This window comes from Lissotriton vulgaris, chromosome 5 (assembly GCF_964263255.1).
Source record: "Lissotriton vulgaris chromosome 5, aLisVul1.2, whole genome shotgun sequence".
NCBI classification, from domain to species: domain Eukaryota; kingdom Metazoa; phylum Chordata; class Amphibia; order Caudata; family Salamandridae; genus Lissotriton; species Lissotriton vulgaris.
In genome coordinates, this window is record NC_141693.1 from 1486525106 (window position 1) to 1486552215 (window position 27110).

General features: G+C 50.3%; 1 protein-coding gene across 1 annotated transcript in view; it reads left to right on the forward strand.

Moving 5' to 3' along the window:
* Positions 1-27110, forward strand: part of PIK3C2B (phosphatidylinositol-4-phosphate 3-kinase catalytic subunit type 2 beta) — a 397956-nt gene that overhangs the window by 192815 nt on the left and 178031 nt on the right. Inside the window, exon 10 of the mRNA XM_086923460.1 lies at positions 615-648. Coding sequence (XP_086779586.1) covers positions 615-648 — 34 coding nt within the window. The remainder of the gene's footprint in view (positions 1-614; positions 649-27110) is intronic.

Consider the following 27110-nt stretch of genomic DNA (forward strand, 5'->3'; position numbering starts at 1 on the left):
TACTCAATCTCTTGTCTGGTGAGGGTAACAACATGCCTATCTTTCATGAGACAACCATGCCGTGCTTCATGTAAAGTGGTCCCCGTGTAAGGCAGAGACGCAGATCAATAGCCCTGGTTTACAAAGGTAGAAAAAACATTGTCCTAACCACTGAAGCCTTTCCATGTGGAGAGAGACTGCATTGCTCAGACAATATGTACATTCTAGCCTTTTCCTGTAAAACAGCACATTTACTGGGGGAGACCACCAGCCTAGACCACAGCAGCCATTCTGCCTTCCATCTTTGTAAGTCTGTATTTGATGCAGTAAAATATGATCTGCCTGCTTCACTTGAATCCCCGTGCAGGTCTGTTGGGTGTGTAAATAACTCCTCTTTTCTGCATTTCTTTTCCCTACTTTTTCCAGCTATTCAATATGTGTAATTGTAACTTAAACCTATAGCCATTACGTTCCTAAAGCTGTGTTTTTTAACTCGTGATTTGCCATGATGCTTATTGTGATGCTGTCCTCTTCGAGTTTTTGGGTCTCATACCTCTACATTACCACATATTCAATCCACTTTGTCATCTGTCAATTTTCACTGCTAAGCTTGAAGTCTGTGCTTTCTTTTCCAGGATCCGAATGCTTTGGCCAGCAGGGAGAATAGAGGTGAGTTTTCTTGAGCAATCACTTGGCACTATTACCAAGCAGATATGATGACATCAGTTCTTAACCTGAAAAGCTATTGCTTACCATACTTTTACACACTTGAAAATAGAAGCATCACAAAAGTGGACTCAGGTGGAACGCAGTCACTCACTTGGTGAAGGAGCGTTGGTCATAAGCTTGCATTCAGGGCTGTCTCCTGGGTAAAAGACTTTTTTAAGAAAAGTCTTTTACCCAGGTTTCATGTTTCCTATGGTCTATTGCTATGCCTCTTAGGTTTCTCTGAGTAGTCAGTGATTTTCTGAGAGATGGTAAGACAGGCAGATCTCATAGAAGAGTCTCAATGGAATTTCAAAGAGAGGTTCCCTGAACTCTCACTGTTCTCGCCCATGCTTCTTTTTAGCGTAGTTTAGTATGATGCTCAGAAGGGCACAGCTGTCAGACAGCGGGTGCTCCAGAGCCCTGTATGCCGATTGCATATGATGGAAAATACAAAAAGAACCTGGCACATTGCACATTACAGACATAATAGTGGCACAGCACTTTGTGGGAGCCTGGGGAACACACAGAATGGACATCTTGAGAGGCAGGCAACGCGTGACCCATTTCAATCCAGTTAGAAAGAACAAAATGATTTGTCTTGAAAAGCACTGTTAGGGAAATAATTTATCATAGGCCCGGGTAGATTTGAGAAGTGGTGGGGCACACATTTAAGATATGAGGTGTAGCATTCGAGCTGGCATAGCTAAAACTGGAAAGGGGGCTCGGGCTAGAATTTCAAGAAAATTTACAAGAAACAAGCTAAAAGTTACTCAGAAAAACTGCCTTACAGCCCAAGCGCACACAGAAAAATTCGCACACAATTGATTTCTTAAATGCACTGCATCTCTAATGCTTTACCACATCATTCAGTCAACAACCAGACCAGTTGAGTAAGTATAGAAGCAAAACTAATGCTGAGAGCTAAAGATAGATCCATTCATATTTCACTTCTACCATTTCCAATGAACCTTGGAAGGATGGAATTCTGAGTCGGTTTTACCAAAATTCAAACTTATGATCTCCATATCATTGAAAATGTCAGAGCCATGAATTAATTCACTGGGCCATCTATCTTTTTTGCTTAAAAGGACTCTGCACTTAAAATTCCATTTCCCCAAATATGTGTTTACGTTTACAATGTCTGCCTCCAAACCCCTGGTGACAAATCACTCTTCTAGGAGTATTCCTTTTGAAAGCCATATTTTTGCAGTTATCTACCTTTATGTGCATAGTGTCCTACAATAATATTGCATGTAACGCCTCTTTCAGAACTTCTGATTTGGGTCCCACTCCCCCCACTGCCTCGGTTAATATGGCACTTAGAATAAAACTCTGCATGAAGTAATACATCAAAATAATTGTTGTGCCGCCTACTCGGTTTCTCTATCCTGCCAAAATTATAAATTGCATAGAGCTGACATCTGTTACCGTCACAATGTTTATGTTGGTCTCCAAAAACGACAATGGTAATGAATGTCAAAATATTGTATTATGGCTGATTAGGTACATCCCGGAGCTATTGGAAGTTTAGACAGGGGCTCAGTTAAAATGAAAGTGATGTTATTCACATTTGAAACCATGGACGAAGATTGTAACTTCCATGTACTCCCGTTTCTCCTTGTCAAAGAATTGTAGTTGTATTTATATAGTGCTTACTACCCCTGGCAAGGCGATCCACCCCTTCCCCCAAAGTAACTGCCTACTGCCTGATGTATTGCATTGATTTTATGAACTTGAAGGTTTCCAGCCTCTCCAGGGTTTGATACAAACCCACAAATTGTACCTGTGTATTTTTAATGTGTTGTTCCTTTTATTTTATTCTGAAGAGTTGCACTGTGTAAGAGGCACAATGCCACCTGAGAGAGATTTACATGGGTAACAAGACAAGAGTGTTAAAGGCGGACTGTGCAAAGAGAAAATGAGGAATCAGTATAAAATTGCAGATAAGGGATACACGCCTTTTTAATTCCAAAATACACATCATACTGTTAATAAAGCTACAACTACGCTATTATGTCCAGGGCCTTGCAGACGTTGCAGGGCTTCTTGGTTTTTAAATTTGTACAGACTGCTTGTTTCCTACAAAATAGAACGAGTATTAAGTTACTCTAAAAAACTTACGATTTTAATGAAGAACATCACAGAAAACAGATACAGTGTTCATGGCAGAAGAGACATCTTTTTTTTTAAATATATTTTTATTGCAGACAGTATATCAGTTACATGTACCCGCATTCCATAGTTCCAAACCCAGTGGCTGCTACTTGTCGATCTCTTAGAATCCCATTACACAGCTCGTATGCCCACATCCCGGAGGTCGGGCGGCGTTAACCATGAGAAATTAAAGAACTTAAAGCAAGAGTCAATCGCAACCATCTAGTAGGAAGGTCTCATGTCCGCTGTTCCATTTGTGAACAAACCCTCCCAAGAAGCCCCCTCCTCCAACAACCCCCATCCCGCAATCAACCTTATGAAACTATCAAGGGCGACTAGAAGCGCCTTAGCACCGCTTGCCATGTCACTTCCCTCCCCATCTTGTGAACCCTCTGGCGTGTAAATATATCTGGCAGGAACACCCCTATCTCAGTGTCAAGTGGAACGTCTTCCGTAATACTCCCTTTGAGTGTCCCTCATCACCCTTACGATATTGTGTGCTGTATCCTGAGGGTTCCTTCTACAGTGTTCGCTAGGGGGTGCCGCTGCGCAATCTACAGTTCCTTAGTGCTTCTGACGGGGCCCCTCCCCGATGTCCCACCACTTCCGCGTGTCACTTCAGTCAGTCATCTAAGAAGAGACATACATCATGCATACACTCAAATACACGCACGCATATATACATACGACACATAAACAATCATGTACACACAGACACACACAAACGATCAAAGTCATGCTCACTCACATAAGCTATTAAAATAATTTTACCTTGTGACATCCGAAATTAATTTGCCGTGATTCTTATTCCAGGATTTGGACTCCAGTGAATTGCGCCAGTATAAACAGGCGGAAGCTGTTATGAATAATGGCTTTTGCTTGTCCTGGCCTGGAACACAAGCTCCTGCCCCATCAGATGGCAAGATAGGGCTGGAGGCAGGTTCTTCTCCCCTAACCTGGCATCTGATAGGGTATCAGGATGAAGAGTGACAACCCCCACTGAAGCCTCATTAGCAGACATGCTGTACTGCCCAAGGTGAGTGCTTCATGTCTGCTATAGACTGTGAATGTGTGAGGTGGGCTGAAGAAGCCACCGCCTCACACTGCGCAGTTTGAACGGGACAGTGGAGTCCCCTTTGCTGCTGGCATGATGTTGCCATATAACTTGAAAATAGACACAAATTTTACTGCAAAAGTGCAGCATCACGTCAGCAGGTAATTGGAGATGAGGCAGGCTTGGGACATTTGTTTGGTGGTTCGTCGCCCCTTCGCCACTATGGGCGAACTACCACTGCTATTTATTGCACCTGATAAATAACAATACTAAGGTACGTTATTTATTGGGTGCAATTAATAGATTCTGGGGAATGCCATGCAGATTTTCGTGTTTAACACACCAAATTCCACGTGGTAGGGTAATACTGTACACATTTCCCCTGTTAAATTTCAGTAGGTATGACCTGACAAAATATAAAAAAGGTTGAGGTATTTAACACATTCAATATGCTTGCGGTAAATAGCTGCCAACCCGTAATTATGACCTGTGCGTAAACCGGGGTTTAAGCATGTGTCCGAATACACCGACCCACTCGTAATCGGGCACTAAGTGTTGGGAAAGTCTTAGATGCTCGCTTTCTTTTTTCTTTTTATTCTTGCGTTTACAGCAAGGTACTGTTCTTAGAATTAAATATTGTAGCCAGTGCTTCAGTTATATAAGACCCCAAAAAATAAAAATAAAACCCCTGTAAGTGAAAGATTCTATTGATAAAAGCGTGTTAGAACACCAATTACAGCTGTAATCCATTGAACATGTTATAAATGAGCGGATAGGTGTTTTTTTTCAATTGGAAAGTCTGTATCTGGCAGAGACTTTGGGCCGCATATTCCTTAACTTAGAATTATCCCTAGGCTTCAGACTGGATCCGGATATTTTCCATCAGAAGTGCCCCTGCGTGCCGTTAGTTGGCGTTGTTCGCCTCTGCGTGGCATCGTCCATGTCGAAAGCGATGTGCACTGTGCCAATATATGGGAGCCACCTCACTGCGCTGATGTAATTTCTTCTATTTCCGTGCCACTCAGCGCAGGTCCGGCGAGAGGTACCCTCAGTCAATTTTTTGACTGACCTTTTTTTTTTTTCTTTTTTTTTTTTACTATTGTCGAAGTCTTTTTAGGTTTTGCCTAGCCAATGCGTACGAAGTACGCATGCGCTAGGAAAAACTTAATGATTTCTGTGTGTGGGGACTGGACCGTCCCCACTCTCCCATTGGCTAGCTCCATAAATGGAGGCTAGCCATTGGGAGAGGGCTCTGTCCGTCAATCCCGGACCAGATTCGGGGGCGTTCCCGAGAATTTTTGGCTTTTGGCGACGTCACGCTACGTCAGCCAAAAGCCCTCGGGAACGCCCCCGAATCTGTTCTAGCATTGACGGCACTCGGCGCCCCTTCCACGAGTCCTAGGCTGCAGCTCAGGCCACCTCTTTCTGCGTCCCGCCGCCTCCGTTCGTCCCGCCTCAGTGGGGCCCTGCAGCAGCCTCGGCCACCAGCACTACCATGGCGGGCGCTCTGCCGGGCTCCCGTGAGCTGAGGGAGCCCGGCGGCATCAGAGGCGGGAGAGCCCTGCAGCACCACCACGCCGCCCGCAGTGAGTAGTGCCTCGGAGTGGACGCGGAGAAGCCTGTGAGCTCACTGGCAGAGGTACACGTCTTACAGTCACTGCAACCTGGCGCTTGTGGTGAGGTGTGCTCCGATGTTTATGTTTCCAGCTCAAGTCACAAACCATAACACGTTTAAATCCTGGTTTCTCCACTTGGTACCGACCGTGTGATCTTGCGCAAACCACTTTAACTCGCGGTACAAAGCTGCGGATTCCCCAGAACGGTCTAAACTCCAGTATTAAGCCTTATCTTGGAAGGCTGCATCCTCCTGCACTGAAGCAGCACTGCGGGGGTCCCCCGTACCCAGGGATATCCTCGGTGCTGGCAGAGCTGCAGAAGCGAGGTCCCAGGGTCGGTCCCTCCCGCGCCTCTCCTTGTGCGCCCCTTGCCTCCTCTGTGCACCGCAGCGGCAGCGGGTGGCGAACGAAGGCTCCTCTGAAGAGTGGGCGCGGTGCCCTGGCACCCCTGGGGGCACTGCCGCTGTTCACGGGTCCAGCTGGGAGGGCGATGTGAGTGTGTGGGGTGCCACAGGTGCACCCTTCTCCCCCTGCAGGCAGTCTTGCGGAGCTCTCAGCTATAGTACAGGACCGGTGCTTGACACGGATCCTCCCCCTACCTTTAAGTACAGTGCATGCGCCCTATCCAATTAGAGTGCCATTTCCACCCCCCTCACCCCCGCGGCCCCTCCCGGCCCCTTGTGCGCTCTATTGTTTGCTAACAAGCGTCTGATGCAATGTAAGAGCCGCCAGACTCTGCCAAGCTGGGAGGACGTGCCTTATTCATGAGGCGCTGAGGTGGCCAACCTGCAAGTCTTGGCACCTCCCCCAGTGCCCTTGCGTGATGGGCAAGGGGAAACCCTGCTAAAGACAGCTCAGTGTGTTGGGACCCTACTGCAAAGAGTACCGTTAAACTCAGGCTGCCATGATTCGGCAGATATAGGCCGCAATCCTTACGAGGACGATATATTTACAGCCATATGTGAAACTCAACCTGTTACCCTTCGGAGGTCGATATAATCAGGCCCACTTGAATTGTGAGGTTCTGCAGCGTTTTCCGCATGATTATAGATTTGCGGCATATGTCACTTAATCCATCATCTTCTGTATCTGCGGATTTTAACCAAAAAATGTGTCTAGCTAAATCGGTTAAAAAGTTATAAAATATGTGGCCACACCTGTTTCCGCGCAATGGAATGCAATCCGCAAAGGTTGACTGGTCATCCTTCAGTTGTTTATGACCATATTTGGTTGTTAAAATGGCACCAATGAGTTAAAATCTTTGCTCAAAGTGTTGGCAAGTGTAAAAACACAAAATAACGAGCCAATAACATTAGAAAAATGGTGCCTCATCACACTGCATTATTTGCCTTCTTTTGCCTCATAGTTTGGTCCTCCCTTTCCGCGTCATTCGAGTGGCCTAGGAGATAATACATACCATAATTCAAATCTGGCATGTCATCTTTCCGAGGTCGATAAAAATAGTACTGCAGGTGACACTTGGCATTTAATCCTTCTGAGGCTGATCACGTGAACACCATTCTACTAACTCCCGCCATTGATCACCAGCAATCTATATGACTAATAAAAGGGGTCGGGATCAATAAATGCTCTGTAATAGTATTATGCTTGACTTGTATTTGTCTCTAGGCCTGTATTGACAAGGTTAGCCTCGAGACTTGTATTCACAAAGTTAGCTAGACTTTTCCTGATAGTCACCCAAATTCCAAACTCTACCCATAAGAAAATCCATCGCAATCTATGCATCTATCTGAAATGAAAAGACTCCCATCTCACCATGAAAAATCCTTTTTCGATACGTCACTAGTTGCCCAGATATATTCTGGAATTTCATTGTAGTGCCATTTGGATGCCCAGTTAATGTCAATGAGCCAGCGATTTCCTGTACACGTGGTTCAATCGATGTGTTTTGAGTTCAAGTTTGCGCACAAAAAAAAAATCGTAATAAACATAACAAATTGGATATTATTTACAAAGCGCACTTTCTCTGGACCTCGAAGCGCTACTGCGTAATACTGAAAAAAAATGGCCAAAATTCTGCCCTGAAATGCTTTGGAAAAGGCGGTACCGTGGTGAATATTGTGACAGTGAGGGGAGTGAGCTGGGAGGGGTCGGTGGGTCTGGTGAAGAGCCTGGGTTCAGATGTGGATTGGGTTCAGACGACCCACGAAAGCCCTTCCTTCGCGTCCCTTCTCAATTCACCCATGTAGACGCCGCCCAAGGGCCAGGCCAACCGGATGCCGCCTGCCCCCAAGCGCCACGACCTCAAATACACACACCTCAGCGTCGTTATGTTGTTCTAATGTACTGGACAAGTGCCCCATCCAGACTTCCTGCCGAAGCGCAATCTGACCCCCAGCCGCGCGCTCATCTCCAATAGATCCTTTGCTCACTCAGGCTCACTCAGTCTTTAGCTCTGGTGGCACCAGGTGCGAAAATCTTTTTTGGTGCCCCCATCAATGACTTTCGTCCCCAAGGATTCCCTCACTACCACCCTCCACCAGCGCCCCTCATCTCCCCATAGCCACCTCTCACACGCATTTTATTGCTTTATAGCGCTGCACGTAGCAATGTAGGGTGTCAGAGCACTTTACATCACACACGTTACACAAACATAATGAATAATTCCTGTATAATACATCAGTCTATATGAAATGTTACTTCAGGCAATGAGCATTACAAGGTGTAGGAATCACGTCATCCATATGAGTAGGTGATATATTTTAAGAGTGGCCTGGAGAGCACAAAGTCAGGATTTAAAACGTACCACAGAGGTTGGGGTTAGCTTTTTTGATTATATATTTCTATACAAACAACCCCTTTTTAGGTTTTGCCTTGGCGTTGCGCACGAAGTGCGCATGCGCTAAAAACCTCATGAGTTCAATAAGGACTCTGGTACACGCCTCCTGCTCCCATTGGCTAGCTCCATAAATGGAGGCTAGCCATTGGGAGCTGAATCTGTCTGTCAACGCGGACCAGATTCGGAGGCGTTCCCGGAGGCGTTTTTGTGTTTTCTTCCGTGGGCGTGGTGTTCATCTTCAAGATCGTCATCAGCGATCCGTGAGGGAGCCCACTCCTCGGGAAACTTCCCCGCCCGCCTGCCTGAGCTAGAGACGGGCCGCCGCGCTGCCTGCGGCGACCCGGAAGTGACTAGCCGGCCGGCCAATCCTAGCGCGGCCGGCCGGAAGTGCCCTTCCCCCCGCAGCCCGGGGGAAGAAGGAAGACGGCAGCCCAGGAGAAGAAGTATGGCGGCCCACGCGGGGCTCCCGTGGCCTGGAGGGAGCCCCGGGAGAAGCGGAGGACGTTGCCGGTCTCCCATGCCGAATTGGGAGACCGGAGAAGTGCCCAAGAGATTGCCGCCGTCGCAAGGAGCCCCCGCCAGAGTGCCCAGTAAGTTAAATCGGCTACCGAGCGCAGCAGCACCACCACCAGAGGCTTGGGGCTCGGAGCCGCACCTTGGTGGACCTGGGCGGCTGCCCCAGGAGACACCTCTGCGAGCCCCTGCCGCCCCCCGTCCTGCTCTGCTGGGCCCTGCTGCTGCTCTGCTTGGGGCTCGGAGCCGCACCATGGTGGACCTGGGCGGCTGCCCCAGGAGACACCTCTGCGAGCCCCTGCCGCCCCCGCCGTGCTCTGCTGGGCCCTGCTGCTGCTCTGCGCCCCGGAGAGCTCCGCGCTGGCAGACTTCTCAGGTAAGACCCTCTCTGCTTCCCAGCCTGTCCTCTCCCAGCCTGTCCTCTCCCAGCCTGTCGTCACCCAGCCTGCCCTCTCCCAGCCTGCCCTCTCCCAGCCTGCCCTCTCCCAGCCTGCCCTCTCCCAGCCTGCCCTCTCCCAGCCTGCCCTCTCCCAGCCTGCCCTCTCCCAGCCTGCCCTCTCCCAGCCTGCCCTCTCCCAGCCTGCCCTCTCCCAGCCTGCCCTCTCCCAGCCTGCCCTCTCCCAGCCTGCCCTCTCCCAGCCTGCCCTCTCCCAGCCTGCCCTCTCCCAGCCTGCCCTCTCCCAGCCTGCCCTCTCCCAGCCTGCCCTCTCCCAGCCTGCCCTCTCGCAGCCTGTCCTCTCGCAGCCTGTCCTCTCGCAGCCTGTCCTCTCGCAGCCTGTCCTCTCGCAGCCTGTCCTCTCGCAGCCTGTCCTCTCGCAGCCTGTCCTCTCGCAGCCTGCCCTCTCGCAGCCTGCCCTCTCGCAGCCTGCCCTCTCGCAGCCTGCCCTCTCGCAGCCTGCCCTCTCGCAGCCTGCCCTCTCCCAGCCTGCCCTCTCCCAGCCTGCCCTCTCCCAGCCTGCCCTCTCCCAGCCTGCCCTCTCCCAGCCTGCCCTCTCCCAGCCTGCCCTCTCCCAGCCTGCCCTCTCCCAGCCCTTTCCCAGCCTGCCCTCTTCCAGCCTGTCCACTTCCAGCCTGCCCTCTTCCAGCCTGTCCACTTCCAGCCTGCCCTCTCCCAGCCTGTCCCCTCCATGACCTTTCCCAGCCTGTCCTCTCCCATCCTGCCCTCTCCCAACCTGCCCTCTCCCAACCTGCCCTCTCCCAACCTGCCCTCTCCCAGCCTGCCCTCTCCCAGCCCTCTCCCAGCCTGCCATCTCCCAGCCTGTCCCCTCCCTGCCCTCTCCCAGCCTGTCCTCTCCCTGCCTGTTGTCGTGTCCCGGTGGCAGCAGGCAAGAGCGTGCACTGCGTCCCCGAAGTAGCAGCCCTAAAGCAAGCAAGAAGTACGCCCCCCTCCCACCAATCCCTGTTAGGTAGTGGAAACTGTCCAAACTGGGGTGCAGACAGCCCCTCTCACCTTTCGGCCTGGTACCACTGCACCAGCCGCACTACTTCCCTACTGACCGTTCTCCACTTCAGCCCCGTCTAAATTACAATTCCTGCTTGTGACCCTTTTGCCTGCTTGTGCTTGTTTTCGTGACCCTGTTGCCTGCTTGTGCCTCCGTGTGCCACTGTTGCCTGCTTGTGCCTCCGTGTGCCCCTGTTGCCTGCTTGTGCCTCCGTGTGCCCCTGTTGCCTGCTTGTGCCTCCGTGTGCCCCTGTTGCCTGCTTGTGCCTCCGTGTGCCCCTGTTGCCTGCTTGTGCCTCCGTGTGCCCCTGTTGCCTGCTTGTGCCTCCGTGTGCCCCTGTCGCCTGCTTGTGCCTCAGTTTTCGTGCCCCTGTCGCCTGCTTGTGCCTCCGTGTGCCCCTGTTGCCTGCTTGTGCCTCCGTGTGCCCCTGTTGCCTGCTTGTGCCTCCGTGTGCCCCTGTTGCCTGCTTGTGCCTCCGTGTGCCCCTGTTGCCTGCTTGTACCTCCGTGTGCCCCTGTTGCCTGCTTGTGCCTCCGTGTGCCCCTGTTGCCTGCTTGTGCCTCCGTTTTCGTGCCCCTGTTGCCTGCTTGTGCCTCCGTGTGCCCCTGTTGCCTGCTTGTGCCTCCGTGTGCCCCTGTTGCCTGCTTGTGCTGTGTGGGTGTGTGTGGAAGGCTCTGTGTGGGTGTGTGGAGGGCTCTGTGTGGCTGTGTGTGTGGGGAGCTTTGTGTGGCTGTGTGTGTGGGGGGCTCTGTGTGGCTGTGTGTGTGTGTGGGGGGCTCTGTGTGGCTGTGTGTGTGGGGGGGCTCTGTGTGTGTTTGTGTGTGTCATTTGCGAGAGATAAAGCTAGTGGCATTGTAATTGACAATGCCATTTATTTATGTTAAAAAAAAACATAAATAAAAATAATGTCAAGAGCAATGCCAATAGCTCTAACTTTAACAAAGGCAAAACCATTGCATTGTAAATGCTTGTTTGAGTGACTGTCTCCTGGTTTGGCAGGGATGTCTGCTTCAAGCCCTGCAGCACTTGTCATTGACCGATGTCCGTGATGCACTATGTTTGTTGCTGTATGTAGCATGACCACAAAACAAAGACCTGTGACGATTGTTATGTCATTCACCCAAGGCCTTGAGGAACTGGTCCCTCAAGCTCCTTGTCGTTGGACATGGGACGGTCAATGGTCTTGATCCCAGTTGAGAGGAAGGTCCTGGGATTATTCTCCGAGCCAAAGATCTTCGTCACACTATAAGTTGTCTGAGCGTTTGGGTATGTCCCACAAGGTAAAGAAGTACAAGAAGTCGTATAGGTCTTCGACTTTTTCCCGCCTGTAGCAGTCTTTAACACCATCGACGCTTATGGTTTTCCCCCCTGTGCTGAAAATCTGGAATTCCTACTAATCATGACGAGCTCAGCTCGTCATGAGTGTATGGAGGTGTACCTCATGACGAGCTGAGCTCGTCATGACCGTCGAAGGTGTTATACAAGAAGATCGGGCCCCTTGGATCCACAGATGGTTGAGACAGGCTCAAGTCATACCACCTCGACCCTCCCTGGTGCCACCATGATGCTGATGCTTCCACCGGTGCCACCATCTCCATTTTAATCCCCGACTCCAACACGGAGCCCGTGGGGCGTTGTCTGACGCTGATTCTGGTGCAGACTGGACCCATACCTTCTTGGCCGGAGCCAGAGCTCTATTCCCATGGGCTAAAACTTGAGGAGGATTGGGAGGGATCGCTGGACTCTGAACAAAACATGCCCCTAGATTCCACCATGGACTGGTGTGAGGGCTTGGCGAAGGCCAGTGTACCGGACCCTTCGTCAGATACTGGCATGCTTTCTCCCCCTACTGTGGGTTTGGAGAAGAGATCGTCATTTCCTATGGTGGTGAGAAGTTCTGCTGAGGTCCTGGACCTTAGCCTACCCTCAGTGACAGTCAATACTAATGTCTTAACATGGGTGCTTCAGCCGAGATTGGCCCCCTCAGAACCGCTTCTCACATTTAATGAAACCTTCGAACATCCTTCAGTGAGCAGGACGATTACTCACTCCCATTGGCCTGCCCCAGGGGACCCCCAGTACCTCATGCAACATCCTACCACCGGAGTTCTTGGGCATCCGAACCTCTTCTACCTGTGTAAATCGTGGCACGTTCCTTAACACCCCACTGGATAGGGAATCCAAGAGGCAGGACACCTTAGGAAAGAAAATATTTTCTTCCACCAGCCTGGCACTGGAGTCCATGAACACTGCGTGCTTATTGGGCTGTTACTTCCATGCGCTATGGGATTCGGTTGCGCATATGCTGCCCAAGGTTCTGGATGAGGCACGGACCATACTGTTGCAATCTGTTGCAGATGGAAGAGACGCAGCGAAGTTCACGATCAGATGTGGACTGGATATCACCGACTTGCTAGGCAGAGCGGTTTCATAGAATATGGTCTTATGGCGCCATGCCTCGCTGAGAACTTTTCAAGGGAAGTCCAGTCATGTCTTCTGGATATGCACTTTGATGTCTCCTGTCTCTTCAGAGACAAGGTGGACTTGGCACTGAAGCTCTTCAAGTACAGCAGGGCTATGGCCAGGTCCTTAGGCCTTTTTATGGCCACTCGCCAACCCCACTCCGCCTTTAGAACCATTCATAGCTATTGAAGGGGCTTTCAGCCGCATCTTTACCCATCTAGCAACCACAGTGCGCAAGCGTGGCTGAGGGTGTGGTACCCTCAAACCTCGTAGGTCGGGCAACCAGAAGTTGGGCCAGTCCACCACTCACCCGGCAGCCTCAGCCTCCAAGCCCCCTTTAGTTTGCCCTCTTACTATCATGGGCAGCCAGTGGGAGGCTAAGTTTGCCGTCACCTGCTTCACTGGAGGCCTCTAACATCAGACCAATGGGATCTTCAGATGGTCTGAAAGGGCTACTGCCATCCCTTGATGACCAGTCCTTCACCCATGCTGCCCACTTACGATAGGCTGACAGAAGACTATCTCTCCTTGCTCCGCCAGGAAATGATGGCTCTCTTGGCCAATGGTGTCGACTCCAGAAGTAGGTTGTGGTTATTTCCACTATTTCCTGGTGCCCACAAAGGACGGAAGCCTTTGTCGTATCCTAGATCTACCCCCTCACAATTTCTTCCTCGAAGAGAAGTTTAAAATGTTCATGCTTCCTTAAGTTCTGTCATCCCTGGACCCGGTTAACTGGATGGTAGCGTTGGACTTGCAGGATGCATACCTCCTGACCACAGACGCTACCTGTGGTTCATGGTGGGCCACAAGCACTTTCAGTTTGCCGTGCTTCCTTTTGGCCTTTCCAGCGCCCCTCGGGTGTTTACCAAGGTGTCAGCGGTGGTTGCAGTTCATCTGCGGAGATCAGGGGTGCCAGTTTTCCCCAATCTCAACGGCTGTTGAAGGTGAACTCGCTCCAGGTTGTTGTCTCCCACCGTGATAGGACTGTGGTTCTCCTGCACTCGCTTGGGTTTACTGTCAATGTGCCTAAGTCACACCTGACTCCCTCTCAGACACTTCCTTTTATCTGAGCTGTTCTGGACAAGGTACAGTTTTGGGCCTACGCTCGGAAATGGCGAGCCCAAGATGTTCAAGCTATGGTACTGATGTTTCAGCCTCTGTCCTGGATTTAGGTGAGACTGACTCTTAGACTGATGAGCCTCTTGGCCTCCTACATCCTTCTTGTGAAACATCCCGGCTGGCATATGTGGGCTCTGCAGGCAGACCAGACGTTGCAGTGGGCGCAGAATCAGGGAAATCTCTCCAACATGGCCCAGATCTTTGACAAAACTTGAAATGATCTGCAGCGATGTTTAGGGTACTGAGATTGGGTCAGCTGCAGACCCCTCCCCCTTCCTCAACCAAATTCGACAGTAGTGACCGATGCGTCACTCCTGGGATGGGGTGGGCATCTGGGAGAGGTGGAGTTCGAGGCCACTGGTCTCTGGTGGAATCAGGACTTCACATCAACATGTTGGAGCTTCGGGTGATCTGGCTGGCATTAAAAGCCTTTCTGTCCTCGATCTAAAGAAGGCTAGTGCAGGTGGTCACGGACAACACCACCGCCATATGGTGCTGTAACAAACAAGGCGATGGGGTCATGGATCCTCTGTTAAGAGGTCCTGCATGTCTGAACATCAGGGCATTTGTATGTTGATTCAACGCCTGGAGGGCTCTCTGAACACTGGGGCAGACTAACTCAGCTGAAGATGCCTAGCAGATCACAAATGGCGTCTCCATCTGGAGATGGTGCAAGGTCGCTTTCAGCAGTGGGGAGAGCCTTGGTTAGATCTGTTCTCCACCTCAGAGATCGCGGAGATGCTTTTCGTCTCGAGTGGAGCTCCGGCCTCCTAATATGCCCCTCTGCCCATACCACTCCTGCTCAGAGTTCTCATGAAGATCGAAAACGACCAGGCCCAAGTCATTCTTCAGGTTCCGACTGGGCTCTGAAAGTTTGTTTTCCCGAGCATGGCGATCGGTCCTCTGATCAGGCTGCCTCTTCAGGAGGATCTTCTGTCACTGCAGCAGGGGAGAATTCTCCACCTGAACTAGTTATCGCTCCGCCTTGATGCATGTAGATTAATCAGTGACAGTTGGCGACTTTTGACCTTCCACCCGAAGTCTGCACTGTTATCATGGCAGCCAGGCGGCCCTCCACCAAGACTGTATAATCCTGCCTTTGGGCAACTATGTGGCATTGTGTGCAGAGAAATGGGGTTACCCTCTTTCTGCTCTTCTCTCCCAGGTCCTTCTCTTTATTTTATTTTTTTGCAGAGTTTTATATAGCGCGACCTAGACCCGAACTGAACCGGGTATCAGAGCGCTTTACATAGCACCAGTTACGTTACACAAGGACACACATTCGTTTTTGGTAGGCACGGGGAGATTAAGTGATTTGCCCATAATCACAGGAGGTTTAGCGACATTACCGGGACTCGAACTGGGTTCCCCAGGTCCGGCCTTTCTGCGGTTGCCTGATCAGCCATTCCTCTTTAAATCTCCTGTTGTACATAAGTTCTTAAAAGGTTTGCAACACGTGTTCCCACCTTCGCCCTTCATCATACCTCAGTGGGACCTTAATATGGCCTTTACATTTCTGATGTGCGCTCCCTTTGAGCCATTGCACAATTGTCCTCTCAAACTCCTTACCATCAAGACTGCCTTCCTGGCTGCAATAACATCTGCCGGGAGGGTCAGTTAGCTTCAGGCTTTGTCATCCAAGCCTCCTTAGTTGAACATCTACCTAGCCAAGCTGGTTCTTCGTTCTGGAGCTTCCTTTCTGTCGAAAGTTATCACTCCCTTTCATGTAGGCCAGTCCATCACCCTGACTACTATTTACGCTCCACCACATTCCTCCAAGGAAGAGGAGCGACTTCACTGTCTGGACCCAAAAAGAGCTTTGTCGTTCTACCTTGACCGCACAAAAGAGTACCGGGTGGACGACCAACTCCTCGTGGCCTAGGTCGTAGTGAAAAAGCGAAAGGCTGTGCAGAAAGAAGACCATCTCCCTATGGATCATGCTCTGCATTAAGACCTGCTATGCACTGGCCAAGAAACAGCCCCCTGAGGGCTTGTGCTCATTTCACCATAACCAAGGCTGCGACCTTTGCATTAGCATGTGGAATCTCGGTCCTGGACATCTGCCAGGCAGTGATGTGGGCTTCTCTACACACATTCACAAAACACTACTGCCGGTCAGTCAGGTCCATCAGGATGGGCACTTTACCCATTTGATCTTGCAGGACTTTTTGGTGTGAAATTGTTTCACAGACCCACCTCTGGGGAGCCGACCAACCCGCTGGTTTACTGCTCTCGAAAAATGTGCGAATCCTGTGTGACACCTTGGGATATATCTGAGATAAGGAATCTGCAGCTAAATAGAGTCTCTACTAGATAAGGGGTTACCGAAGGTAAATACCTTGTTCCTCATTTTCTTATGAAATGGACGTTAGTAGTTTGCCTCCCACCACCCCATCCACCTATTGTCTTCCATCTTTTTTGTTGCAAAATACGGTTAGCGACTCGCTATTAGGAAGGGCCATGCCAAGGGCGTCCCTTCCTAATAGTGAGTGCAAATGCCATGTATGAGTGTTTTGCAACTGCAACTTCAAGTAGGTGGTTAACTATTCGCAAACGGAGTGGTCCCGGTGGGACCCCTTCCCCTTTGTGAATCGGTGGGCAAAGATTTTCCAAGAGCAGGCAGTGGTCAGGGACCACTGCCTGCCCTTAAAAAATGATACTGAAAAGTTTCATTAATCTGGGCCTGAGGGTAAGGGGCCCTAAAGCTCTGTATAAAAATGATCCTGAGTTCTGGGTAGAAAAGATGTGTGCCCTATTTAACTACTACTTGCAGGCAGAAATGATCCCGGACAGCTGCCGGGGGTCAATAATTAGCCCAATTTTAAAGGGTGGCGATTAAACAGTTCTGGCAAATTACTGACTGATAGCCTTTCTAGATGCTGAGGCTAAATATTTTGCAACAATAATATTTGGCAAACTCACCCGTTGGGCAGAGGAGAACAAGCCTCCCGAGAAACCAGATGGGTTTTTATTAGGGGGACAGGTACATACATCAGTAAACATATGTTGCTCTGTTCTAATGTGCAAAATGAGAGATAAACATCAGAATCTACATCTTTGTTTTGTGGACTGCATGTCTGCGTTTGACACAGTTGATCGGAACATCCCCTGGGCCAGATGATTTCCGGTGCTCGCACAGGCACTTATTTTGTCATCACCGGCACTTGTGACAGTCTGCCACAAGATGATGCTGTCTGGCTAATTTAGAGATTATCACAACAAGTTAATTATAAATTCAATATACATTAAAAATGACTATTACACGGCACCCAAACCATTCTTATAGGTTTGGGGGCCTGGAATAGTCTGAATTGTCACACTTGTTGATATGTGATGGTTAGTAGTTATGTTGTTACTATCACTGGCAGCATGGTAGGGACACTGTGTGGTGCAAGCTGCAGTGGCCTTCTAACAAGAGCCAGGCACTTTTTTTTTTACAAATTAAGCCCTGTAGGCCCAGAGTAACTGCCTGTTTTCAAAGCAGAAGTTTTCACTTTCAGTTGCAGGTTTATGAAATTCAAGTCCGCTATAGAGGAAAGAACAAAAAACATTCTTGAATCAGCTGTATAGTAACACTGCTTAATCAGTTTTGCAGACTAAGAAACACGGACTCATTTTTGGCAGAGGACGCTAATCTAATCAAAAGGAACAAATGCAAATTACGCGATAGCACGGGCTGCATTATACAAATGCAATCAATCTGCGTGGGGTTGTTTTGGGGTTTAGCCCGGTCGGAACTGTGCCCCACTGTTAACCAATTGTACCCCATTGAAGAACGGAGCCAAACATACCCCGTGATTATTTTTTTAATCAAAATGTGAACTGCACTTTGTTTTTTCCAAAGCACACCTGAGCGAACAAAGGTACTAAATGGGACTAATGCTTCTTCTGCTGTGAACGGCACCGCAAATCACACCTGAATTTCATCTTGGGCTTGAGCCCATTCGGATCTGATTGGCAATCTTTGGCAGCCTTGCACGAGAGAACCACTGGGATGCATATGATCATTTACAGCTGCATTATATACACTGTGAGAGCTCCAATGTAGTGTGATTTCTGTTTTGCTTTTAAATCTACCTTGAATTGATTATCAAAACGGCAACAGTTTTGTCATTTTTTTATTTTTAATTCTTTGTCTTTTTTTATTAATATGTCTATTGCACTTTGGATCTCAAATAGGACACAATTTTAGTTACATCTACTCTCAACTCCACTACCTCAACTCTGACTCATCTCAAACGTCTTTTTACTAATCTTTCCAATGCACTACCCTATTTCACATCATATACCTCTGCCAATATGTCCTCTACGTCCACTCTCTCATTCATCTCAAACCCCATACCACTACTATGATCCCAAAAATACCCCTTTCTAGACTCATCCCTACTCTACCCCTACTTGCATCAACTTTGACTATTCCGATCCTCCAGGAACAAGCCTATCTAACCCTTCCCTCTGACTCTTCCCCCTCCACCTCCCTTTTACTCATCCCAAGCCTCCCCCTACTGCCATGAGCGCCCCAAAACACATTTCTAAATCCTTCCCTCTTCTATCCCTCCACTATCCTTTTCAAACCAAATAACAGACTAGCATGTCCACCACTCAAACTAATTTCATATTTCACTATACTAATTCACCCCTAATACTTTATGGGTTCCGGAGTAGCGTGCTACTCGCCGAAAAATCTCTCCAGCACGTCATCAGGGGTTACAAGTTCTATATAAATGCAAACTTTTTTCCCTCTTCTATCCCTCTGCTATCCTTCTCAATCCAAATAACTGACTAACATATCCACTGACTCAAATTACTTTCATATTTCACTATACTAATTCACCACTAGTCCTTTATGGGTTCCGGAGTTGCATGGTACTCACTGAAAAAGCAGTTTGACGCCTCACCAGGGGTAGTAAGTGCTATATAAATGCAATTGCAATGCAATACAATACAATACTCTGAGTGGCACTGAGGCCTAAAAATGTTATGTGGCCATTGCTGGTGACTATCGCTAGCGAACAGCACATGCTTAAATATTTAAATAGGTCCTAAAAATATTTAGTCTTCTCGTGGAATCATATTCTATTTATGGGCAATTTTAACTCTGGTTTTTATGACGTGTGAAGTATTTTATATGTAATCTTAGCTTTGCAAAACGTATGGTTTTAATAAACTGAGCAATAAGCAATTGATTAACTGATGCATGTTGTGGACGTTCTACAGCATGCTGTGTAGTTTTGAGGCAATAATCATAGGTCTTGTACTTTATCAGTCAGCTGTCTAGATGGGGAGAAAACGATATGTCCCCCCTTCTTAGTTTAGTAGGAACAAGTGAGCCGATGGTGCTTGTCACCTACCATGGTTCTGAGGTGCTCTTTGATCATCTGATACATGGGGATTTTCAGTTATGTGCACTTCCGAACTGATGGTACTGAAACATTTGCCTTCTGCCACCATGGATATAGTATCCTGTAAGTTGATTTATTGCCCTGGCACTGCGTGCAACAGTCCACTTGTTGAGTGGCCTTGGGTCTTGCATTAGTTTGTGTTTCATATCCTTTATAGATCTGGCCTGGTTCCTTTAGAGGACGGCAACTGGACTGTTGTACCAATTCTTTGTCAGTTCCTGAAGCACTGGCATTTACCAAAATTTTTAAGTGAGGCAACAGTGTTTGGTGTTTGTAAGGTTGGGGTTAACGATTGGCTTCTGGCAGTGACAATCTGGTCTTTCACTAGACTAGTTTCAGTGTTAATTACCCACTTAACCGAAGTTAGAATGTAGGAATAGACACCTAACCAGACTGGGAGAGCCCCTTTCTCTCCAGTGGGGGGGGGCGGGGGGGGTTGCTTTTCTTTTTTACCCATCACGATTTCAACCCAAATAATGTGAACGTCCTTGGTGGGAAAGAGAAAGGATGGCCATTTACAGCAACACATCAAATGCTGCTTGAGGGCTCATGGACCTAGTTTTGTATTGCTGTCATATTCCACCCCTCTCTGCCTCTCCTACAGAACTCTCGAGTTTCCCAGTTCCAGGGCCGGCCCTAGGCATGTGCAAAGTGTGCACCTGCACAGGGCCGCCAAACCCCAGGGGCCGCCACAACGAAGATCGGATCAGGATCACTGGCACTGGCGGCCCCCTGGCACACACATTTCAAGAGACATCGAAAACCGGGAATCTAAAATGGGCAACATTAAAAATATTCCTAGAAGGCCCAGGGTGTAATGTTCCTTACTCCCCCACAGTATGCACAGAGACTTCCGGTAAAGGAAACAGGTTTATTCATACAACAAGAAATACGATTCGCTAAGGGCGCCGAGCGTCTGGCTATGACCATCTCCAGCCGCCAACTGACACTGTCCTGTTCGCGCCTTTCCTTTCATAGTCCTGCGCGTGCGCCGTGCCGCTCTAGCTTATGACGTAACGCGTGCTCACGTAAGCGTCCATAAGCTAGAGCGCATACCACATATCTCCCCCCTTTATTAAACACAGAAAGCACAATCCCCCCTTCTATAAAGGCATAGTCCACCTCTGTACCCCTTGTCTATGTGGGGCACCGGGGGCCATATTCCTAGTGTCTTTCTACCACAAAGTCATTGTAACGAGAAGGCATCACTACTGCCCTTCCGCTGCGGGTGTGTCTTACCGGCACGTTCTCCCTCGTCTCAGTCTGTGCCTGGGATATCCCCGCATCTCTCTCCACCGATCTCTGCCCTGCACTCTCTTGCGCTCTTCCTCCTTCGGCCTGCCCAGCTCCCTGGGCGCCCTCTTCACTGACTTCGCCTGCCTCAACTCCTTGGCTGTTCTGCTCCTGATGCAGTCTCTCTTCTGGGTGATCAGTGTCTCTGTCTGCTTCCTCCGTCCTCGGCCAGACCAATATTTTGTTGACCCTGGCCATGCGATCCTGTGACCAGACTTTTCCATCACTAAGGAGGGCCGCTCTGCCCCGCACTTCCTTAACTTGGAGCGGTTGACTGAACTTGCTGTCGCCCTTCTTTTGGAGGGTGGGCAGTTTGATCCTGACCCACTCCCCTTCTTCCAGCGACGTTTCTTTAGCGCCATGTCGCTTGTCGTAGTGCGCTGCATATATCCTCTGGGCCTTCTCTAGATTGCTTTGCACCACCGCTGGGGACCATTTGCTGGTGATGGTCTTTTCCCTCCATGCCACATTGTCCCTGGTAAATGGATGCCGTCCTCTTAGCACCTGGAAGGGACTATACCCTACCACCGAGGGAGTAATGCGGTAGGCCCATATCATGTTCATTATCTCCACTTCCCAGTCCTTGCCTTGAGAAATGGCTGCCTGGATGGATCCCATGAGCACCCTGTTGAACCTTTCGACTTGGCCGTTGCACGCCGGGTGGTACACCGCCGTGTGTCTCACTTCGATCCCATTCCGTTTCATGTATTTTCCCCATTTGTCCGACACAAATTGTGGCCCGTTGTCACTGAGGATCGTTCTGGGTATTCCTTCCCTCAGGAACACTTCTGTTACGAATTTCAAGATCGTGTCCGTATCCATCGACTCCTGTATGTCCACTTCTGGCCACTTGGAATACTTGTCCATCAGCACGCAGATATACTTGTTCACACCCCGGTTGTCCAGAACCGGCCCCAGAATGTCTATCGCCACATCCTCCCAGGGGCCATGTGGCGTGTCAAATTTCCCCAGCGCTGGTCGGAGTGGTCGGAGCACCTTGTCCGCTCCTTGGCACTGCACGCACTCCCTGACTTGCCTCTCGATGTGGGCATCCATTCCTGGCCACCAATACGTCTGTTTGACCAGCGCCTTGGTTTTCACTATGCCCAGATGGCCTTCGTGGAGTGTTTTCAGCAGTCTTGGTATCAATGACTTCGGGGGTACCACTCTCTCACCTCGGTATAAGAATATCCCCGAATCACTCAAGGACAACTCTTCCCTTATTTCATAAAAGCGGCGGACGCTCTCCGTCAGTTTCCTTTTGTCCGGCCACCCCAACGTGAGGTGTTTCCTGACATCTCTCTTCTCCTCGTCGAGTTCATAGGCCTCCTGCCACTCCTGAGCGCTGATGGCTGTCTCGTGATCCTCCATGCAAGCGACCATCTCCTCTGTCTCGGGGGTGGCACTCGGGGCTTCTTCCATCGCCGCCGCCCTGCTGAGGTAGTCCGCCACCCTGTTCTGCGTGCCCGGAAGGTACTCAACATCGTAGGTGTAGTCTAGTAGCTTCAGGGACATCTTCGCTATTCTCGGGGTGGCAGTGTCGTGGCCGGATGACGTCAACACTTTGACGAGGGGCTTGTGGTCTGTTTGGAGCCTAAACCTCGTGCCCCATATGAATTGACGAAATTTACTCAACGCCCATGTGACGGCCAGCATTTCCTTTTCTATCACGCTGTACCTCTGTTCCGTTGGGGATAGTGCCCTGGAAGCGAAGCTGATTGTTTCTTTCGTTCCATCTGTCCTCTCCTGCGCCAGGACCGCCCCCAAGCCCTTGTCACTCGCATCCGTAGTTACGATGGTCTTGCCCGTGGGTACATATCCCTGTAACGGAATGGCCTGGCTGATGCATTCTTTGATGGAGTCGAATTCCGACTGGGCCTCCTTGTCCCACTCGAATTTCGTATTGTGCTTGATCAGTTGCCTCATCCGGTGCGTCCTAGTGGCGAAATGTCTTACAAACTTGCTGTAATACTCGGCCATGCCGAGGAATGACCGCACCTCCTCTTTGGTCGTTGGGGCTTTGGCGTCCTTTATGGCCTTGACATTTAGTTCTTTCGGTAAGATGCCATGCGTTCCTATCTCGTGCCCAAGGTAGGTCACTGAGCGAGACCCAATTCTACACTTGCTCCACTCAGCTGTCAATCCCTTGTTCTGTAGCACTCCCAACACCTGGTGCAGTTTCTTGTCGTGCTCATTCTTGTCGGAGCCCATCACCAGGATGTCGTCTTGGAAGTATTGCACTCCCGGGATGTCTTTGAATAGCCTGTGCATGAGCTTCTGGAACACGGCCGCGGCGGATGCCAGTCCGAAGGGCATCCTTCTGAATTGGTAGCACCCGAATGGCGTTATGAAGGCCGTGTATTTCCTGCTCGCTGGGTGCAGTTCTATCTGGTAGTACGCCGACGTGAGGTCTATGGTGGAGTAGTGCGTGATCCCTTTAGTCTTGGCCAACATCTCCTCTATTCTAGGGAGTGGGAACCTCTCCACTATAAGATTTTTGTTGAGTTCCCTCAGGTCCACGCAGAGCCTGACCTTGCCGTTGGGCTTTTTAACTACCACCAAGGGCGATAGCCATTCCGCGCTGTCCACTGGCTCGATGATTTCTAGCTCCTCCAGTTTCCGTAGTTCTTGGCGTACTGCCTCGCTGGTGGATATTGGTATGTTCCGTACTTTGTGCACGACCGGTTTTGCTCCCTCCTTGAGGACCATTTTGTGCACGAATTTCTCCAGCTTGCCCACTGTGCCTTCAAATACTTTGGCGTATGCTGCCTTCCAGTCTTCCTCCTTCGAGAGGGGCCATTCCTCTGTCAGCAAGATCTGTTCTCTCCCTCCTGGGTTGAGTACGATGCCGAGGGCACCCGCATCTCTCCATCCCAACACCGACGGACCCTTCTCCGCCACATATAGCGTGCACGTGGCCGTCCTTCCTCTGAACTCGAATTTCAGGTCTCTGCATCCCACTAGGGGAATGGCATCTTCCGTGTACGAGATGGGTCTGATGTCAGGTGGCCATAGGTCGGGTCCCAACACCGGGGCAAAATCTTCCTCCCATATTGACCTCTGCACTATCGTCCACGGGGATCCTGAATCCACCGCTACATAGACTTTGACGCCTCCGATGTGCATGTCAGTGCGTGGCTTGTCCCTTCGTTTCCCCGACACGTCCAGCACTTGGTCCTCTATGCATAGTACCAGGTCGTCTTCATCCGGTTCCTCTTCTTCACTCGCTTCGGCAGTGGCTGCTTCGATGCACTTTACCGTAGACTTCAACCCTTTCTTCCGGCAGACTTTTTCAAAATGCCCCGTCAGTCCGCAATAGGAGCACTTGGCGCGAAACGCGGGACAACGTCTGTCCTGGGCTGCATGGGCGGCGCTGCCACACCTGTAGCATGCGAACTTCGTCCCCTGGCTGGAGCGAGGCATCTGCTTCCCCGGTCCTTTCGTCTCCTTCCTCAGGTCTCCACTGGCACTTCTTTGCTTGCTGGAGTGGGGTGCCTCGTCTATTTTGTTGATCATCTGTTTTGGCGCGCTTTCTCTCTTCGCCGCGTCTGCGCCTCTCTTCGACATTTCCGCCTTTTTGACCATTGCCACGACCTCCTTCAGGGTGGTCTCGTTCATTGCCCACAGCTTGTCTTGGACTGCCCTGCTGGTGGTGTGCATTACGATTTGGTCCTTGATGTATTCGTCTTGCAGGTTACCATACCTACACGTGATTGCAAGTCGGCGGAGGGCAGCCACATAGTCGTCGATCGATTCTCCCGCCTCTTGCTTCCTCTGCTGGAAGTTGTAGCGGTCTATCGAGACAAAGACCGCTGGGCGATAGTGGCTGTCCAGGTCGTCCAGTGCATTCACGAAGACATCCGTTTCTTCTGCACCCCTCTCCTTAGGCACCAAGTTCTTATAGACCCGTACCCCTTCTGGGCCTAAATTGTGGAGCAATAGTCTTTTCTTTCTATCCGGTTTGTATTCACTTTCGCTTTCGTCTTCCAGCGCCTCAATGTAATTTAGGAAGTACTCTTTCCAATCTTCCCATTTTAGTTGGGGTTCGCCTGGTCTGGTCAGGAACGGGACGGGCGCCATTAGTGTTGACGCTTGACTCGTCATTCTGGCTTCACCTCTGGGTCCTCCTTCCTGGGGTCTTTGGGTAGGCTCACCGGACGCTCCTGCGTTCCCTGCCGTGTCGCCTGGGCCCCTTGGGCTGCCCGGGGTGTTATCCCTTGTGGCGTGTGCTGCCTGTACGTCCTTCCCCCCTTCCTCTGAAGTGGGGGTGTCTCCCTTGGTTGCCAGGGTGCTGCCTGGGGGTCCTGGAGGCCTGGGTCGCACGACCTTCTGCTATGCCTGGGAACGTTCTTTCCTTTGCTGTTGCGCTACTGCCACGCCCTTGCTCTCGTGTAGTACCTGTGCCTCACTGGCCCGTGGATGTCGGCTGTGGAGGTATCCTGTGTTCTTCTTCGTTTCTTCTCCTTTTTCCAAGCACCAGGTGGTGTTCGAATCTCAGCCTCGTCGCCACTGTAATGTTCCTTACTCCCCCACAGTATGCACAGAGACTTCCGGTAAAGGAAACAGGTTTATTCATACAACAAGAAATACGATTCGCTAAGGGCGCCGAGCGTCTGGCTATGACCATCTCCAGCCGCCAACTGACACTGTCCTGTTCGCGCCTTTCCTTTCATAGTCCTGCGCGTGCGCCGTGCCGCTCTAGCTTATGACGTAACGCGTGCTCACGTAAGCGTCCATAAGCTAGAGCGCATACCACACAGGGGCGTAACAAAGGCCCCCCGCAGCCCACGCGGTGCGGGGGGGGGGGGGCCCTAAGCGCTCTGTACACTACACTTTACACTCACAGACATGGCGCCATCCGTGTCTTGAGTGTGCTGCTCTAGCAAGCTTGGGGCTTGCAGCAGTCTGCTGGAAGGCTCACCCAACTGCATTACTGCGCTTTTCAATCCCCGCGGCGCAGCCTCTATCAGTGCTACAATGTACCGAATCTGCCCGGGGAGCCAAGCCAGCCTGTCGTGCCTTGCTGCATATTTCCTGCGCCCGCCGCAGCTCGAAGCGGCTTTCAGACATGCACTAGTGAGACTCACAGTGTTCCAATCAAGACGGGGCGGAACCGCCTGCCCTTAGCAGTGGTTGCTATATGGCTGTGGCACACCATGGGGGCCCAGGATTAAATCCGGATGTGTCCGTTAGTGCCTCGTTACGTCCTGGAGTAAGAGGATAGCAAATGAGGTAGGTGACAAGCGGCAGGGGATTCAATAGTTTCAAACGGAAGAGCGCCGCCTCTGCAAGCTCCTGTGCCTGCTTGCAGTGAGAGTTGCCGCCGTGGTTTCAGACATTCACTGTACGGGTCGGGTTCCTGTGTGATTACATTAAGAATCACTTCAATCACAAAGGAGTGAGTTGCGGCCAAGAGCTGTCCCAATTACAGTCCCAATCCTCACTGAATCCTATTGCCTTGTTAACCTCTAGCTGTTGTCAGTAGTCTGACTACAGAAATCCTGAGGCGCCAGACACACAGTCCCCAGGAGGCACTGGAGGGTGCAGGTGGCAGCACAGAGACATGCAGCACCGAGGGACCTGCATAGATAGAGTCGGACCCCGAGGAGAGATCTAGAAACGGCACCGGGATTGTATGTGAGGGACTGTCTGCCAGTTACACCATCACTGGCCTAAACCATCTGCTAACGGCGCACAGACAGTAGTTTGCAACCCGCTTTCCAGTCAGGTAAGCCAGACATCTGACTGCTTTAAGATTTACTATTTTCCCTGCAAAGTTTTTGGTTGTGTCGCTAGGAAACAAGCTCTATTTGTGACTTTCTGTACAATTCACTGGTGACTTTGGGTAACATTAGCCTAGGGAGTGCTGCGTAATGATGACGTGTTATTGGGCTTGTGCAATCAATATTCCTGCAGCGTGTTTTGGCATATTGTCACGTTTCACTACCACTAGTGGGTGAATTTACATGAAACTTCTCAGTTTACGTTTTTTCCTTTGTCCTCGTGTGGGCGCCGTGCATGACACTTATGTTGGAGTGCTGTGATAAGATTGTGTTGGTGGGCTCTGCAAAGGATGTTTTAGCTAATTGCAGCTACCCCCCTTCAGCCCATCTGGACATAATCAGCAGGCCAGATGGATCTGAACTTCACCCTTACCAGTGAAGGCCTCCCGTCATGTACGTTTGTCAGAGTCTGGATAAGAGGGCCTGATTGCATCCCTAACATGAACCTTGGGAGACAGACTACAACAGAAAGGCTGCCTGTCAGTAGACAGCGCCATCACCGTCAAGCAGCCCTGCAAGACCCACAGAGAGCAGAGCTGGCCTGAGAGGAGTCGAGAGATGTAGTGTGTGAGTCACTGCTCAGCTGCAAGGCTATCCCTGCAATGGCAGTGTGCAGCGGTCCGGAGTCTGTAGCTGTGGTGCACTTCTTCACGAGCTTTTACTTTAATATTAAACCAGTTAAATCTTACTGCCAATTTTGCATTCATTTATCACTACGGGCCCTCCATGTACAAGAGCCATGTACGTCCAACTGCATCCCCTTGAACATATGCCCTGACCCCAC